The following is a 19041-nucleotide window of genomic DNA, read 5'->3' as shown; positions in this document are numbered from 1 at the left end:
CACAAAGATGGCGGTGCCCACAGCCAATAAGGAGAGAATATGCTAATTGACTGCTGCCATGCCCTCAAATATGGCGGCATCCTGATCCCTCAGCCCCGCCAGGGTGGCAGGCGTGCAGCAAGGCCGTACCTGCCTCTGGAGTACCCCAGTCCCCTCAGTGCCACAGCTGCCCAGGGCTGGCCCGAGGTGCAGGCAAGCCTCAGATGGCAGCTGCCCAGCCGCCCAGGGCTGGCCTAAGGCTCAGGTAACCAGGGTTGGTCGAGGCTTGCACTGCTGGCAGTGGCAGCAGCAGAAGTGTGATGGGGCGTCGCCTGCCCCTGATCGCCGGGTTGCCTCCCGCCCCTGAGGGCTCCCGGACTATGAAAGGGGGCAGGCCAGGCTGAGGGACCCCCCATCCACCGGGCCTCTAACTATAAAAATCTTTTAAAAAGAAATGGTTGGCTTAATTAATTAATTTATTTATTTTGAACTACCAGATTTGTTTTTACTTTGGCCTATCAACTTTCTCTGTTCATTTTACTTTGGGCCTCAGTGTCAAGCCAACATAATTAAAACTGATTGAATTCAACTTCCCCTTAATAACAAGGCTGAACAGGGTAGAACATGGATTATCACAGTAGTTAATCTTGCTTTTCCCAATCTTCATTCTTTTTCAGGGGTTGTCAGTGTGAATGGTAATTTCTTTTCTGGGAACTATATTAAAAAGTTTCATGTAGTGAAACTAACATGTATTTCCTAATATTTTTTTAAATTTTACCTAAGAAGTCTAACATTTTCTGACATCTTACCAATTTACGTAATTGATTGCTTTTCCTATGTAGGGGGGAAATTTTTTTTTTCTTCTATCTTTATAAGTTTTCAGTTGAGACCCCTATAACAAAAGATAGATGAATGAGAGAAATGCATACATGTTAATTTATTTAATATAACTTTTATGTTACATAGGAGCTTGCATTAAAATGAGGACCCAAAGAAATAGTTAAACCTAAACATTTGTATATTAGGTTCGATGAAGAATGTAAGGTCTTAGAAAAATATGATATGACACAGGGTCTGAGCTAACGGTAGTAAACAGGCAATTTAGCAATGGCTGTTCATTCATATCCCTCTTGTCCTTTATCTTGGGATAAGAATGCTTTTTTCCTATGGTTATCAGGAGAGCAACTCTCCTATGAGGATTTTATGACCTGCTTCCTGGGAAGGTCAAAAACCCTTCTTGCACATGCCTTTCCTCAAATCTTTCAAGTTAAAATATTAACTATGCCAATGCACCAAATTTTGAAGTAGCATATGAGGGGACCAAAGTTTTGTTGCCCCCAAAATATGCCTTTTGGGATATTAATTTTAAGCTGGTTAATATCCTAAAGGAATTTAGCTAAAGAACTTTCTCTAGGAAGGGCGATATTATCACAGATAACTGTAATTTACCATAAACTAATGTATGATAGAGAAGAACTTGACATGGTTCATTTGTTCAAAGTCCTCTCTGTGACCCATTGTTATTTTTTAAGTAAATATTTATTGTTCAGATTATTAAAGGTGTTCCTCTTTTTGCCCCCATAGCTCCCCTCCACCTGATTCCTCAACCCACCCCATGCCCTTACCCCCCGCCACTGTCTTCATCCATAGGTGTAAGATTTTTGTCCAATCTCTTCCCGCACCCCTCACACCCCCTTCCCCCTGAGAATTGTCAATCCACTCCCTTTCTATGTCCCTGACCATTATATTCATCAGTCCATTCTGTTCATCAGATTTTTTATTTACTTGATTTTTAGATTCACTTGTTGGTAGGTATGTATTTGTTGTCATTTTGTTGTTCATAATTTTTATCTTTACCTTTTTCTTCTTCTTCTCTTCTTAAAGAATACCCTTCAGCATTTCATATAATCCTGGTTTGGTGGTGATGAACTCCTTTAGCTTTTCCTTGTCTGTGAAGCTCTTTATCTGACCTTTAATTCTGAATGATAGCTTTGCTGGGTAGAGTAATCTTGGTTGTAGGTACTTGCTATTCATCACTTTGAATATTTCTTGCCACTCCCTTTTGGCCTATAGTTTCTGTTGAGAAATCAGCTGACAGTCATATGGGTACTCCCTTGTAGGTAACTAACTGTTTTTCTCTTGCTGCTCTCAAGATTCTCTCTGTCTTTTGCACTTGGCATTTTAATTATGATGTGTCTTGGTGTGGTCCTCTTTGGATTCCTCTTGTTTGGGGTTCTCTGCGCTTCCTGGACTTGTAAGTCTATTTCTTTCACCAGGTAGGGAAAGTTTTCTGTCATTATTTCTTCTAATAGGTTTTCAATGTTTTGCTCTCTCTCTTCTTCTGGCACCCCAATAATTTGGATGTTGGTATGCTTAAAGTTGTCCCAGAGGCTCCTTACACTATCTTCATATTTTTGGATTCTTTTTGTTTTTCTGGTTGGGTGTTTTTTGTTTCCTCATATTTCAGATCTTTGGGTTGATTCTTGGGGTCCTTTGATCTACAGTTGAATTTCTGTATATTCTTTATTTCAGACAGTGTATGCTTAATAATTTCTTACTGGTCCTTTTCCATTTTTTTTGGCATTCTCATTAAGGTCCTTGAAGGTCTCACTAAGCTCCTTGGAGGTCTCATCAAGTTTCTCGGCGGTTTTTAGAAGGTTCTTGAGTAACTTTATAAATGTGGTTTTGAACGCTACATCCAGTAGTTTGCTTTCCTCCATTTCTTTCATTCGTGACATGTTTCTTTGTCTCCACATTTTGCTGCTTCCCTGTGTTGGTGGAGTGGAAGAACTGCTGTACTGGAGACACGCTTATGGGGCAGGACTTGCTTCAGTGGGGCTTTGTTGCTCACTGAGTCTGCCTCTTGAATGTGTCACTTATGGATGTGAGTAGTTGAAATCTGGTGTCATCTCACACTGACCACTATATACACTAGCTTCTGGATCTCCAATGGGGTGCAGGTCAGCTACTGTCTGAGGCCACCCAGCAGGAGCTACAGTGAGAACTACAGTTTTCTCCTGTTTGCTTGGGGTTTGGAGGTTTTGGAGCTGTCTGACCAGAGCTGCAGTTTGTTTGGTTAAGCTGCGATTGGGCAGGCCATTTATATGCAAAAGCCACTGCATGGAGCTTGGGTGGGTTTGTAGATTGTGTGGGGCAGTGTCTCAGGGAGTCACTAGGCTAGGGCGTGGCAAATAGCAATGGCTGCCAGTCAGCCGTCTCTTGATCTCCACGTTTCCAAGTCCCCGCGCCCCGCGCCCCAGTGCAGTACACAATGATTGCTGCGCACACCTCTGCAAGAAAGCCACCCTCACTTTCCGACCCGATGGCAGACAGTCCAGCTTCTCCCCGTAGGAGTTTGAGTCCCCATAATCTCCCCAGAAACTGGAGTTCAGAGTAATCGGGAGCTTGTCTCCCTTCGGTTTGAAAAAAGCTGCACACCCCGTCGCCCGCCGCCAGCCCGATTCGTGCGCCTCCATACCTCAGCTTTTCAGCGCTTGTGCACGTCTCAATGCTCTTTTCTCTTTCCTTCTAGTTGTAGAACTTCCACTCAGCCAGCTTTCCCGTGGTTCTGGGTGATAGACGTTTTGTCTTTTAGTTGTAGTTTTGAAATTGTTGTGCGAGGCAGCAGTTTAGGTGTTTACCTATGCCACCATCTTGGTTTCCCTCTGTGACCCATTGTTAAAAATGGCCCAGCAAACATTTATTTACCCAACATTTGCTTTTCATTTCTATCTGAATTGCCTTCCTGCCCTTTGAAATCCCAAACCACAACCCTGTTCCTTTCTCCTTTGCTCCAGAATGGCATAGAAACCTCAACTGCCCAATGCCTTTTTGGGTCTCACTTCTTATGACTCACCTGGTTATACATTGAAATAAACTTGGACATTTTCTCCAGCCAGAAGAACTTTATTTTCAGGAAGTGTCCCATGCCCAGAGACACAGGTGAGGGATGCTCAAAGACCTGGCTCCTCTATGTTGTCTAGGGAGTAGGTTATACAGGGGAAACATAATTAATCATGGTGACTAAGTGACTTAGGGTCATGATCTCTACTGATTGGTTGGCACTAGGGATAGGGAGTAGTTGATCAGTGCATCTGGTCCTGGTGTCAGCCATGGCTTTTCTGGGCATTGAGCTCAAATACAACTAAGGCCTACATGTTATCCCTAGTTTGATGGAAACACTGCCTCTGTAATCAATAGACCCAGGCTTTTTTTCCCTAAGATTATTTGATGCTGACCAGAAAGAACCTCATTATACTGAGGGCTTAATGATTAAGGGAGTGGTCCTACAAGGGAGGAGGCAGGTGAGTCAGGGTGCTGGATGTGGCCAGTTTGCACCAAAAGAAAAGAAAGGAGAAAAGGTCATATTAAAGAAATGAAGTTTCTGCATGGTTATATTTTTTTTTGTTCCACCAACACATGTCCTATTGTGTTGTTAACTCCAAACACACATAAACAATATTCAGAACTTCTTAATCCATCCTATCTAATAAAAGGGTAATATGCAAATTAACCATCACTCCAACACACAAGATGGCTGCCCCCATGTGGACACAAGATGGCTGCCACAAGATGGCCAGCAGAGGAGGGGAGTTGTGGGTGATCAGGCCAGCATGGGAGGGCATTTGGGGGGGACCAGGCCTGCAGGGGAGGGCAGTTGGGGGTGACGGGTCCAGCAGAGGAGGGAAGTTGGGGGGGACCAGGCCTGCAGGGGAGGGTGGTTAGGGGCAATTGGGACAGCAGGGGAGCAGTTAAGCATCGATCAGGCTGGCAGGGGAGTGGTTAGGAGGTGATCAGGCTGGCAGGCAGGTGAGCGGTTGGGAGCCAGCAGTCCTGGATTGTGAGAGGGATGTCCGACTGCCCATTTAGGCTGGATCCCACCGGGATTGGGCCTAAACGGGCAGTCGGACATCCCCTGAGGGGTCCCAAATTGGAGAGGGTGCAGGCTGGGCTGAGGGACACATACCGTCCCCCCATGCATGAATTTCGTGCACTGGGCCTCTAGTGGTATATAAAATATCCAAATGATAATAAGGAAGGATGAAAAACTGAAAATATTGACATACTAAACATGTAAAGAATAAAGGGAAAAGAAAATGTATAACCCCTTGCTGAACCTTGCCACAGTGATTCAGGAAGATTCGCTGTCAGTTTTAGAGGTGTTTCCTAAGTGATTTACATATGTTCTTAAGCTAAGGACATTTTTATTATGATGATTTTTGCTAAAAATAGGTAATGGTGATGATGGTGATGATGATGATGATGATGATGATGTAGTGATAATAGGAGTTGTTTTTCTCAGCATGGAGGTCAAGCTATGTTCAGGAAGCCCTAAAGTAACCTTTATATGTCTTCACACTGCTTTCAATATAATGTGTTAGTGTCATTGAATAAAATATCCCTCATCTACATTTTTTCTCCTTGGGAAATTTTGATGATATTGGGCCAAGAAATTCAAGCACACGACTGATAAGCTTTAGAAGAAATTCATGGTTACAGTCAGTAAAATTTCCATTTATCTGGTGAAAAATATCTCTATATAAAAGCCTAAGCAATTGGAACTACCAATCGCTATGACACACACGGACCACCAGGGGGCAGACGCTCAACACAGGAGCTGCCCCCTGGTGTCAGTGTGCTCCAACAGCCAACCTCCCCTGGCTGGCCAACTTCCTGCAGTCCCTCCCCCCTGGCCTGCCAACCTTCCACAGTACTTCCCACAGCAGGGAACAGGGAACTGGGAGTGGGTGGTGGTGGACGTGGCCCCTGTCCCAGGGCCGGCTCCCTCCTCAGGGCTGGCAGCCAACCTCCTGTGCTCCGTCCGGGGGCGACAGCGAAGAAAGGAGGAGGGGGGGAGGCAGGGAACCGTGTGGTGGCGGGGCGCTGACAATGGTGGCATCAGCATCCGGTGTCCATTCCTTTTGTGCCTGGCCCGGCGACCGTCACCTCCTGTCCCGACCCTGCTGGGGCCTTTGGGCCCCGATTGGCCCAGCACCTGGCCCCCATCAGCCCTGATCACTGGCCAGGCCTAGGGACCTCGCCCATGCACAATTTCTGTGCACCAGGCCTCTAGTAAAATATAAGACGCTGTCTTAGGTTGAATGTGTTATCTTAAAAGTCTCTCATTCTTTACCAGTTATACATTGCAAATATTTTTTCTGACTCGTTAACATTCAAAGTACCTATTATATATAGTGCTTTAGAATGGTATAACTTATTTTTTGTTCAAAAGATGAAGAAATGAATTGATGGTTCAATGTGAGTTAAATCCATAGCAAAATTTACAAAATTCTGTTCATCCTGGGAGAAGGAAATGATTTGTTGGATTGTGACATTAAAAAACAAAATTCAACCCAGTAAATTTGAAGATCTAATTGGCTTTATTAAGTGATTCATGAATCAATTGGAAGGGAGCCATGAGGGGTTGTATAAAATGGAAGGTTTTTATAAGAAGAAGGATGGGGCAAGGTAGCTATTAAGAAAGAAAGGAAGGATTATTTTGAAGCCAGGGCATCTTTTCTTTGGGGAAGAGAACAGGAAGGATTTTTATCATGCAGATAATCTCTTATTTGTATGGGGAGTGGGGGGCAGCACATGACTGTTTACTTTATGGGTGCTTGACCAGAAAATTATAGATGGGTTGATTAAGGTTATGGTTCTGGGAGAATCAAATCTGCAATTAGATCAGGTATTAAACCTGAATTTGGTATCATGGGCTTTTAGCACAAGGATGCTATTTGGGGCCTGTGTTTTTCTTTAGCAGTGATTATTTGTTTCCAAGTATTAGGAGTACAAGCAGTTTATCCTAGCTAGACCAAAAGTTTTATCCATTAACTTGAATTTTCTATTCATAGCAAAATAGATTGGAGGCTTCTAAAGGCTTTGGGTAAAATGATGGTGATGATAATGGTGGTGGTGGTTAGGGGTACTGATGATAATAATAGTAATAATAATAGTGCCAAATAATGAGAATATGGTTACATTATTCCTTTCTAATTTTCCATAAATAGATAACTATGAAAAAAATCTAGTCATGTCTGACAGAGTTTATCACATAATTCCACTTTGCTTTAAGTGACTAGAATGAGGTAGAAGAAAATATCATTGGGTTTGATAATTATAAAATTATTAAAAACAGTTTCAAGGGAGCACTGGAGAAGGTTATTATGCAAGAATTAGTTTTCCTTCATAAGACTTTTAAACTAAACTGAGGGATTTGAAGAAATATTAAGATAATAGTTAGCATTTAGACTAAACTCTTTATCTCTATAAGAGTCCTGCATTAATCTGTGTGAGAAAGGAAGCATATTCATTTAGGAAGAGTTAAATAATTAAGCACATTGAGAATCCACTTATAATCAATATATATTATTATTCAAATGTTGCTAATGTTGATAGACAGCCTAATGGGATGTGGAAAAAGCGGGGCATGGATTGATCTAGTGCCTGAAATTGGCAAACATGTAGGTTTGGAACATGTTAGAAGTAACTACTGGGCTTTGTAAGGGTCTGATTTAAGTATTTGATTATGAGCATGAAGGAAAAGGAAGCTAGTAAAGACCTAATGGGTCCTTTCTCTTCAGGATAGGGGGCTCTTCTTCCTCTGATCTGTGCACTATGAACAGGATCTCATCCTCTTTTGCCAACCCAACATTGGTTCCTACTTTTGTCCCCTCTTTTCTACATCATCTCTTTTACTCCCTCTCTACTGGATTATCATCCTCAGTAGCATGCAAAATCTAGGTAATATCTTCCTCCTTAAAAGAAAAAAAAAAAGTTCCTTGTACCCACATCCCTCTCTAAGTTACCGTCCCATTTCTGTCCTTCAGACTTGAAAGTTTCCATGCTATCTTTACTTCTATGACTAAAGTTAAACAAAAGGTGATGTCTTATTTTCAAATAATTTATTTAGTCCAAGTTTACAAATATAGCTGATAAGGAAGGAACTCTTATCTACAACTATGTATTTTTAGAAACTAAAAATGTTTTATTTTCTCTTCATAATAGTATGGCAGCTAAAGTAATCCAGGCATACTGGCGTGGTTACATTGTGCGCAGATGGATTCATTTATCTACAAAACTGCGTACTGCTTCATCAGGACTCCTGAGATCCCAGCCAGAGTCCGGCATCAAAAATCAAACTATTTTAAAGGAAGCAAAAATACAAAACACTGTGAATATACAAGAACAGATGGAAAAGGCTGCAATTGTTATTCAGGTTAGTATTAATCTTTTGGTGAAATAATCAGAAGAGATGTAGTGGTCATCTTTCACTGGGTTATGCTATACTAGGGGCCCAGTGCATGAATTTGTGCACCTTGAAAAGAACTGTGGGCCGCGAGGCTGCAGAGGGCACAGGGGCGGGTCTCGGCCCATCCTCCACACCCCGCCCAGCCCCTCCTGCTGCGGCCCCGGGTCCCCTGTCTGCCAGCAGCCCTGCTCCCGCTGCCGCCTCCCCATGTGCTGACAGCACCGAACCGTGCTTGCATATGCTGATGGCGCAGAGCAATTGGGGCTGGCACCAGCAGCAGGTGCGAGCAGGGCCAGTGCCATCAGCGGGTGTGAGTGGCAGCTGCTGCCCCGATTGCTCCTTAGGAGCAGGGGGAGGTGGAGAAGCACTCAGGGGTGATCGAAGATGGCAGCTGCTGCTTTCACTTGCTGACAGTGCCAAGCGATCGGGGCCAGCATCAGGCACTGGCAGCGGGTGTGAGCGATGGCTCTGGTGCTGGCTGCAAACGGTGACTCTGGTGCTGGCAGCAGGTGCGAGCACTGGACGGGACCGTAGCACATGGGAGCAAAGAATTTTTAGTAACCACCAGACGCTCTCCCCGATGACGGCAACCAGTGCCCCGCCTTGGGCTGGTGCCCCCACACATCTGCTCCACCAACCTGCTGCAGCCAATACCCACCATGTTCCACACTCTGCCGTCTGCTGCTGACACCTGCCATGTTCTGTGTGTGCCCCCTGGTGGTCAGCACACATCATAGCAACTGGTTTTTTGGTTGTTCGGTTGTTCCTCCAGTCTATTTGCATATTAGGGTTTTATATATATAGACTAGAGGCCTGGTGAACAAAATTCATGCATGGGATGGGGGGTCCCTCAGCCCAAGCTTCACCCTCTTGCAATCCAGGACCGCTCGCTCCTAACCACTCACCTGCCTGCCTGATTGCCCCTAATCTCTCTGCCTGCCTGCATGATTGCCCCTAACCACTGCATACCTGCCTCATCACCCCTAACTGCTCAGCTGACTGCCTCATCGCCCCTAACCCCTCTGCCTGCCTGCCTGATTGCCCCTAACCACTCTGCATGCCTGCCTGATCGCCCCTAACCATTCACCTGTCTGTCTGATCGCCCCTAATCACTCTGCCTGCCTGCCTGATCCCCTGCTACCACAGCTTCGTCCAGAAGGATGTCCAGAATGATGTCCAGAAGGTCATTCGGCTGTCCAGTTTAACTAGCATATTACGCTTTTATTATTATAGATAGCAGGCAGGCAACTCTCAAATCTCAGTGATTTTCAAGTACTGGATTTAGTTATTATTTATGTTGTTAATGGGTGGGAGAGGTCCTCATCTCTCTGGTTTCTAGGGGGGTGGATTTCTTGGAATATTCTGAGAAAAACAATTTTTAAGAGGCTCACACTTGGGGATGCATAAAGTAGAAAGCTTTATTTTCATGGAATTAAATCCCCTGAGTTTTCAAAGTCCTATTTCCCTTTGCTCAGTTAGAGTACAAGTGTAGCTAGGACTTTAGTAGGGCTAAAATCATAGTGTCCAGAGTTTCTTTTCCATGTCTGTACAGTCCAATACAGCATCAGGCTAGCATAGTTTGTGTTGCCTGCTGCAGTCCATCAGTCCATTGCATGTGGGGTCTGCAGGTTCACATGGCTGTGGTGGAAACACAGGCAAGTGCAAAGAAATCAACAACAAACTAAGAACACAAGAGTAGAACTCCTTTGTTTAGGAGATTATATATTCCCAAATTTTCACCTACTTGCAATGGCCACGCTCATTCTGGCCAATGATCTTTGCTTCCAGGTGTGACTGACAGACAAGTACCTTCCCTATATCACACCAGCTTTACTGGGCATGTGTCTATATTCCTTTGTTGGATCCCTTCCCCAAGTGTTTTTAATGGAATAGGACAGAGGTTTCCTGGGGAGTGCAAATTTGCAGCTTCCTGTTGAAGCTGCCCAAACAACAGGCTTATAATGACTGGCTTCCTCCTTTGCTCCTTTCCTAGCTAATTACAATGGTATCCGTGTGACATGTGGGCTGCGGGTTGTTCATCAGTTTACGTTGTTCATTATATTCCACAAATGAGTGAGATTATGTGATATTTTCCTTTCTCCAACTGGCTTATATCACTTAGCATAATGCTCTCCAGCTCAATCAATGCTGTTGCAAATGGTAAGAGTTCTTTCTCTTTTACAGCAGTATAGTATTCTATTTGTGTAGATGAACCACAGCTTTTTAATCCACTCATTTGCTGATGGACACTTAGGCTGTTTCCAAATCTTGGTTATTGTAAATTGTGCTGCTATGAACATAGGGGTGCATATATCCTTTCTGATTGGTGTTTCTGATTTTGGGGGATATATTTCTAGAAGTGGGATTACTGGGTCAAATGGGAGTTCCATTTTTAATTTTTTGAGGAAACTCCATACTGTTTTCCACAGTGGCTGCACCAGTCTGCATTCCCACCAGTGGTGCACGAGGATTCTTTTTTCCCTACATCCTTGCCAGCACTTGTCATTTGTTGATGATAGCCTTTCTGACAGGTGCGAGATGGTATCTCATTGTCGTTTTGATTTGTATCTCTCAGATGATTGGTGACTTTGAGCATATTTTCATATGTCTCATGGCCTTCTGTATGTCCTCTTTTGAAAAGTGTCTATTTAAGAACTTTGCCCCTTTTTGTTTGGATTATTTATCTTCCTTTTGTTAAGTTGTATGAGTTCCCTATAAATTTTAGAGATTAGGCCCTCATCGGATATAACATTGGCAAATATATTTTCCCATTATGTAGTCCCATTTGTTTATTTTCTCCTTAGTTTCCATTGTCCCAGGAGCTGTATTGGTAAAGATATCACTATGACATATGTCTGATATTTTGATGCCTATGGGTTCTTCTAGGATTTTTATGGTTTTCGTCTTACATTTAAGTCCTCTATCCACTTTGAGTTTATTTTGTGTATGATGTAAGTTGATGGTCTAGTTTCTTTCTTTCTTTCTTCCTTTCTTTCTTCCTTCCTTTCTTTCTTTCTTTCTTTCTTTCTTTCTTTCTTTCTTTCTTTCTTTCTTTCTTTCTTTCTTTCTTTCTTCCTTTCTTTCCTTTCTTTCTTTCTTTCTTTCTTTCTTTCTTTCTTTCTTTCTTTCTTTCTTTCTTTCTTTCTTTCTTTCTTTCTTTCTTCTTTCTTTCTTTCTTTCTTTCTTTCTTTCTTTCTTTCTTTCTTTCTTTCTTTTTTTTTTTGCGTGTATCTGTCCAATTTTCCCAATACCACTTATTGATGAGAATGTCTTGACTCCATTGTATGTTCTTGCCTCCTTTGTCAAATATTAATTGAGCATAATGGCTTGGGTAGATTTCTGGGTTCTCTGTTTGGTTCCGTTGGTCTATATGTCTGTTCTTGTGCCAGTACCAGGCAGTTGTGAGAACAATGGTTTTGTAATACAGCTTGATATCTGGTATTGTGATCCCTCTAACTTTGTTATTCTTTCTCAAGATTGCTGCGGCTATTCGGGGTCTTTTTTTGACCCATATGAATTTTTGGAGAATTTTTTCTATGTCTGTGAAATATGCCTTTGGTATTTTAATGGGGATTGCACTGAATCTATAGATTGCTTTGGGTAGTATGGACATTTTAATGATGTTGATTCTACCAATCCATGAACACAGTCTATTCTTCCATTTGTTTATGTCTTCCTCTATCTCTTTTTTCAACGTTCTGTAGTTTTCTGAGTACAGGTCTTTTATCTCCTTAATTAAGTTTACTCTTAGGTATCTTAATTTTTTTTTTTTTGGTTCAATGGTAAATGGGAGTGTTTTTGTTGTTTCTCTTTCTGTGAGCTCATTATTGGTATATTAAAAAAAGTCATAGATTTCTGGGTGCTAATTGTGTATACTGCTACATTGCCAAATTCATTAATTAAATCTAGTAGTTTTTTGATAGAATCTTTAGGGTTTTCAAAGTATAATATCATGTCATCTGCGAATAGTGACAGTTTTACTTCTGCTTTTCCAATTTGGATACCTTTTATTTCTTCTTCTTATCTGATGGCTATGGCTAGCACTTCCAGTATTATGTCGAACAGGAGTGGGGAAAGTGGGTATCCCTGTCTTGTTCTTATTATTAGGGGAAATGGTTTTAGTTTTTGCACATTGAATATGATGTTGGCTGTAGGTTTGTCATATAAGGCTTTTATTATGTTGAGATATGATCCCTCTATTCCCACTTTGCTGTGAGTTATTATCAAGAAATGGTGTTAGATTTTGTCAAATGCTTTTTCTACATCAATTGATAATGTGATTTTTGCCTCTCAATTTGTTTATGTGATGTATCATGTTTATTGATTTGCAGATATGGTGCCATCCTTGCATCCCCGGAATAAATCCCACTTGGTCATGGTATATGATCTTTCTAATGTAATGCTGGATCTGATTTGCTAGAATTTTGTTGAGGATTTTAGCATCTATGTCCATCAGGGATATTGGCCTGTAATTCTCTTTCTTTGTAATGCCTTTACTAGTATCTGGTTTTGGGATTAAGGTAATGCTGGCTTCATAGAAAGTTTGGAAGTGTCCCTTCCTCTTGAATTTTTTGGAGTAGTCTGAGGAGGATCAGTGTTAGGTCTTCTTTGAATGTTTGGTAAAACTCTCCTGTGAAGCTGTCTGGCCCAGGCCTTTTGTTTGCTGGAAGTTTTTTGATGACTGCTTCGATCTCCTCCATAGTTATTGGCCTATTTGGATTTTTTTACTTTTTTTCTGATTTTTGGAAGGTTGTATTTTTCTAGAAATATGTCCATTTCATCTTGGTTGTTCAGCTTGTTGGAGTAGAGTTGTTCGTAGAATTTTTTTACATTCCTTTGTATTTCTGTGGGGTCAGTTGTTAATTCACCCCTTTCATTTCTGATTTTGTTTACTTGGGTCCTCTCTCTTTGTTTCTTGGTGAGCCTGGCTAGAGGTTCATCAGTCTTGTTTATCCTTTCAAAGAACCAGCTCTCAGTTCTAATGATTTTTTGTATTGTTGTTTTCAGTCTCTATGTCATTTATTTCTACACTGATATTTATTATTGCCTTCCTTCTACTTACTCTGGGCTTTTCTTGTTGTTCTCTTTCTAGTTATTTAAGTTGTAGGGTTAGATAACTTATTATCAGTTTTTCTTGTTTCTTGAGGTAGGCCTGTAGTGCTATGAACTTCCCTCTCAGGACTGCTTTCATTGTGTCCCATATGTTTTGGATTTCTTTTTTTCATGTTCATTTGTTTTCAGAATGTTTTTTATTTCTTCTTTGATCTCTTTGGTAACCCATTCTTCATTTAATAGCACATTATTTAGCCACCATGTGTTGATTGTTTTTTATTGTTTTTATTGCTATTAATTTCTAACTTACGCCATTGTGATCTGAAAAGATGCTTGACATTCCAATCTTCTTGAATTTGTGGAGACTTAGTCAGTGCCTATTATGTGGACTATATTTGAAAACGTTCCATGAGTACTTGAGAAGAATGTATATTCTGTTGCTTTGGGGTGGAGTGTTCTGAAGATGTCAATTAAATCCATCTGATCTAGGGAGTCTTTTAGGATCACTGTTTCTTTTCTGATATTTTGTCCAGATAATTTATCCAGTGATGTCAATGGGGCATTAAATCCCATAATATGATTGTATTGCTGTTGATCTCTTCCTTGATACTTTCCAGAAGTATTTTTATGTATTTGGGTGCTCATGCATTGGGTGAATATGTGTTTACCAGGGTATTTCCTCTTTTTGTATCAATCCCTTTAGTATTATGAATTGGCCCTCCTTATCTCTTGTTATGGCCTTCACTTTGAGGTCCATTTTGTCAGATATAATTATTGCTACTCCAGTTTTTTGTTTGTTTTTTCATTTTCATTTGCCTGGAAAAAATTTTTTTTATCCCTTCCCTTTCAGTCTTTGTGAGTCCTTTGTTCTGTGGTATGTCTCTTGTAGATAGCATTATTTTGGTCATGTTTTCTTATAAATTTAGCTGCTGTGTGTCTTTTGATTGGAGCATTTAATACATTTATGTTTAAGGTTATTTTTGATATGTACTTTTTTGTTGCCATTTTTTTAAAAATATATTTTATTGATTTTTTACAGAGAGGAAGAGAGAGGGATAGAGAGTTAGAAACATCGATGAGAGAGAAACATCGATCAGCTGCCTCCTGCACACCCCCCACTGGGGATGTGCCCGCAACCAAGGTACATGCCCTTGACCGGAATCGAACCTGGGACCCTTGAGTCTGCAGGCCGACGCTCTATCCACTGAGCCAAACCGGTTTCGGCACCATTTTTATTCTTTATGCCTTGTTCCTTCTTCCCTTTCTATTTTTTTTTTTTTTTACAGCAGTCCCTTTAGCATTTCTTGCTTTTCTGGCTTGGTGGTAATAAACTCTCTGAGCCGTTTTTTGTCTATGAAGCTCCTAATTTCACCATCAATTTTGAATAATAGCCTTGCTTGATAGAGTATTCTTGGATTCAGTCCCTTTCTTTGTAACATTTTGTATATTTCATTCCATTCCTTTCTGGCCTGGTGTGTTTCTTTTGAGAAATCAGATAGTAGTCTAATAGGAGATCCCTTGTAGATAACTTTCTGTCTCTCTCTGGCAGCCTTTAAGATTCTTACTTTGTTGTTGATGTTTGCCAATTTAATTACGATGTGTCTTGGTGTCAGTCTTTTTGGGTTCATCATTTTTGAGACTCCTGTGTGCTTCTTGGACTTGTGTGACTCTTTTCTTCCCAAAGTCAGGGAAGTTTTCTGTCATTATTTCTTCAAACAGGTTTTCTATTCTTTACTCAGCCTTCTCTCCTTCTAGTACCCCTATTATGCAAATGTTGTTTCATTTCATGGTGTCCCAAAGCTCCCTTAGACTCTCCTCCAGTTTTTTAAGTTTTTTTCCCCCAGTTCCTGATCTACTTGTTTGTTTTCTACATTGTCTTCTAACAGGCTGATTTGGTCCTCAGCTTCTTTTAGTGTACTGTTGAAACCTTCCATCATGTTTCTTATTGAAGCTATGTCATTCTTCATTTCTTCTTGATTCCCCACATGTTGGTGAATTTCTTGTCCAGCTTTTTGAGCATCCTTATAACCATTACTCTGAATTGTTTCTCTGACAAATTGCTTGCCTCCATTTCATTTATTTCCTTTCCTGGTGATTCCTCCTTTTCTTTTATATGTGTGTTGTTTCTTTGTCTCCCCATTTTTGCTGCTCCTCTGTGATTATTTCTATGTATTAGATCAAACTGCTATGCCATCCAGATTTTTTAAATTTGAATTTAGTAGATGTTTTGTGGGACCCAGTGGTGCTGTCTCTCAGGTCTTCTAGGCTAGGTGTTCTAGGGATACACCCTACTTGAGATATTTGGGTTCTCTTGATGAAGTTGCTCCTTGAATGTTATTGTCCCATTCCTGGATAGTGTCTCCTCTCAGGGTGTCTGGTTATGTGGCTCATTCTCTACCATGACGTACCAACCATTGTAGAGGTGCTGACTGAACAGCACAAAATACAACACGACAAGACACGACACAAAAGGAACAGAGCAGGAATGCACATAAGACACTTATAACCCCAATAAAAGTGACCACCCCAGAAAAGAGAATTAGGAGAGAGAAAAGAGAGCAAAAAGTTATCAAGAAAGAAAAAAGGGAAAGAGAAAAAAAGGAAAAGGAAAATATATATGGGGAGAAAACACCAAAAAACAAACAATTAAACCAAAAAGTGCAAACAAAAAACAACCACATAAAGGGGAGTAGAATCTGTAGAGGTGGAGCTTAAATACAGAAAATAGGGTTAAGGAATTTGATGAATAAGGAAAGGACCATGGTTTAGTATAGAGGAGGTAAAAAGAGAATGAGTGGATAAGAAGATAAAATTTAATATATATATATATATATATATATATATATATATATATATATATATTGATTGATTGAAGAGGAGAGTAGAGGAGATAGCAGATAGGCTTGAATTTAGTAAGTAAAAATAATTAACAAATTAGGAGAAGAGCAAGAGAGGAGAGGAAAAGAAAAAAAAATGTCTAGCGAAGAAAGAAAAAAAAGAAGGGGGCATGGAGTAGGAGTATGGCAGAGGAAATTAGACATATGACTATGCCAACAGAGACTACAATAGTAATAATACATCAATAAATCAGATAAAGAAGATCAATTTTTAACAAGGGGTAAAAAGAAAGGAAAGAGAAAAACTAAAATAGGGACAGGAGGAGAAAAAACAGGATGAAAAGGGGAGAAGTGAAGAACAAAAAACGTGGCAAAAAAAGAAAAAATAAGATAAAATGAAATAACATTAAAAATAGAATAAAGAAAAATAATATTAAAATATTTTTAAATAAAAGATAAAAAAGTGAAGTGTCATTTGCTTCATCTGATTTTAATGCCCCATGGGAGCTGGTTTAGGACCCCACTCTTCTGTTCCGTCTGCCAGTTATGGGCTTTCTGTTAGGTACTTAGGTGCTGACCACTGTCTTTGGTGTTTAGTACCATATTGAAGATCCAAGTGATCCACGCCCCTCTGTTTGTGTCTGTCTCCACAGGTCTTGGCTGCAAGCAGGCAGGACCAATCTGCCTGCTTTTCCTGTCTGCCAAGTGTCAATCTTAATCACTCAGGCATCTGTTTATGACAGGGCTTTGGGTGGAGGTGGTGCTGTTTGGCTTTCTGGGAATGAGGTGTTTCTTCCCTGACCCAGAGCTACTCCTCTGCAAGTGGCCCAAAATATTATTCTGGCCTTAGTTGATCAGAGATCCGTGTATGGAGACCAGTGGGGCTGGCTGGCAACCTGGAGTTTTCATCAGTCTGGTTCCCAGAAAGTGGGAACAGGCCCCTCTTTCAACCTAGTCACTGAGGGCTCTTTGAGTCTCTTCAGATCCTTTGTTTCCTTTGTAGCTCAAAATGCAGGCAGGGTGTGGCAGGCTGTATTACCTAGCTTGAGGCTACTGGGAGGGGCTGGCTTTTCAGTAGAAAAATATCCCCTTAGGTTTGTAAGGTTATGAATGTCCCAATGCTGGATCCTGGCCATGTCTCCCTGCCCTGTTTCCCTCCACAGCCTCTCCTCAGGCTCTGCAAATCTGTGCTGTTCTCCCTGCACCAAAGTCTCAGGTGAGTGCAATTGAAAAGTCCTATGACCTGGATTTAGTGAATAAAAGCAAAGGCAAAACAACCATGAAACCTCTGGTTTCTCTCCAGCCAGCACCGTGCTGCTCCGGCCACTTTTCAGGCCACCTTTCTGGATGCAGCCTTTAGCAGCTCTGGTCTTAGATCTAGATTCCCTGGCTGCCAGCAGCCCTGTGGACTTTCATTCACAGTCGAATACTATGCCTGTCCCCAAGGGACATGGCTTTGGTTCAGTGCATCTTCCTTCTCAACCTCGAACTGGTGGTAGTGTGTCCCTCTCCAGCCCAGATCCTTGTTCCTACCATTCTCTAGGCATTCTCTACTCTTCCTCATTGTGTATTGTCCAAGCTTCTTTTGCTTACAAAAGGAAGCAAAATGTAGCCTTTCTTTGAACATGTCTCTTTTGCTGTACATCATGGTACTTAAAATCACTAAAGTCATCTCAACTCTATTTTCTCTTGAGTACAATCATCTAGTTTTGAAAACTGTTCACCTTAAAATATAAACTCTAGGCTGCCTAATCATCCTGGAGAGCAGAGCATGGTACAGTAGAAACATCCTGGGCTTGAGAGCAAAATGAAGATTTCATGAATGATGTGATGACTACTCTCTGCTTACCAAAACTCCCCTTCTCCTCTTCTTCCTAGCATACAGCTAGTTTCCCTTACACTGTAGTATGGCCCCTTTCCAGTCAATAGAACATGAGTGAAAGATATTTCCACCACTTCCATGCCTGGCCCGTAAAACCTCCCACAGACATTCCTACATATTCATTTCCCTTTCTTGTTGGCTGAAATGAAGACAGCCTTTGAGGTATCTTGGGAAGCTGTCTTTTGTATATTTGGAAGCTATCTGTTGAGATTGTAGTCTGCAAAGCCTGGATATTTGAATTACTCTATGTTAAAGTGGCGCCCTATTGTGTTGTATATTCTCTCGATGTTTGTTATATGATCTAGAAATAACTAACTTTTTTTGAGCTACTGTGTATTTTTATTATAGCATTTAGCCTATTCTAACAAAGTATGTAAGATACACTTTGAGAAATATGTAATGCTCAGTGTAAATAGGTAGGAGAATGGAATTCTAGGTATAATGGGCAATGGAAATAAAAAAGAACATAGAATTTCATATTACTGGAATAAAAGAAGTCATAGCACAGTTAGACTAGATATAGCTGTCCAGGCAGGAAATTGATTTGAATGTGTGAAAGAAAAATGAATCAATCATAGATGGATTACTTGAAAAATTGAGACCTTGACAGAAACAAATAAGAGGAACCTAAATATTACTTATTACATATATATTACATATGACATTATTTGTCATAAACTAAATAGAGATGTCTGGGGCTTGAATTCCTGATGCAGATTCATGAAGAAGATATCTGTATGTCTCACACCAGAAAAACACATGCTATCTATTATAGTCTGGAGCTTTGTAAATGTTCTTTCCCTAATGAGTTAGGCTGGATCCATTGAGCCACAGTGAATGAATCTTTGTCAATAAAGACCTGGATTAAATAATTTCCTTTATACCCTCTTTTCTCTATATCAGTACTTGACCTTGCTATCTTCTATAACCAACTCGTTTATAACCAACCCATCTCTCCCGCCTCATCACTAGATTATTTGGGAAAAAAATCAGATCTTATCATTCCTTTTGTAAATATATAAGTATAAATTTCTATAAGA

The 19041-nt window shown here is 40.9% G+C and overlaps 1 protein-coding gene across 1 annotated transcript in view; it reads left to right on the top strand.

The window, feature by feature from the left end:
* LRRIQ1 (leucine rich repeats and IQ motif containing 1) overlaps positions 1–19041 on the top strand; it is a 248577-nt gene that overhangs the window by 98212 nt on the left and 131324 nt on the right. Inside the window, exon 16 of the mRNA XM_054718435.1 lies at positions 7987–8197. Within this exon, the coding sequence (XP_054574410.1) occupies positions 7987–8197 (211 nt within the window). The remainder of the gene's footprint in view (positions 1–7986; positions 8198–19041) is intronic.

This window comes from Eptesicus fuscus, chromosome 7 (assembly GCF_027574615.1).
Source record: "Eptesicus fuscus isolate TK198812 chromosome 7, DD_ASM_mEF_20220401, whole genome shotgun sequence".
NCBI classification, from domain to species: Eukaryota; Metazoa; Chordata; class Mammalia; order Chiroptera; family Vespertilionidae; genus Eptesicus; species Eptesicus fuscus.
The sequence above is the reverse complement of the archived record's forward strand: the minus strand, read 5'-3'. Positions and strand labels throughout refer to the sequence as shown.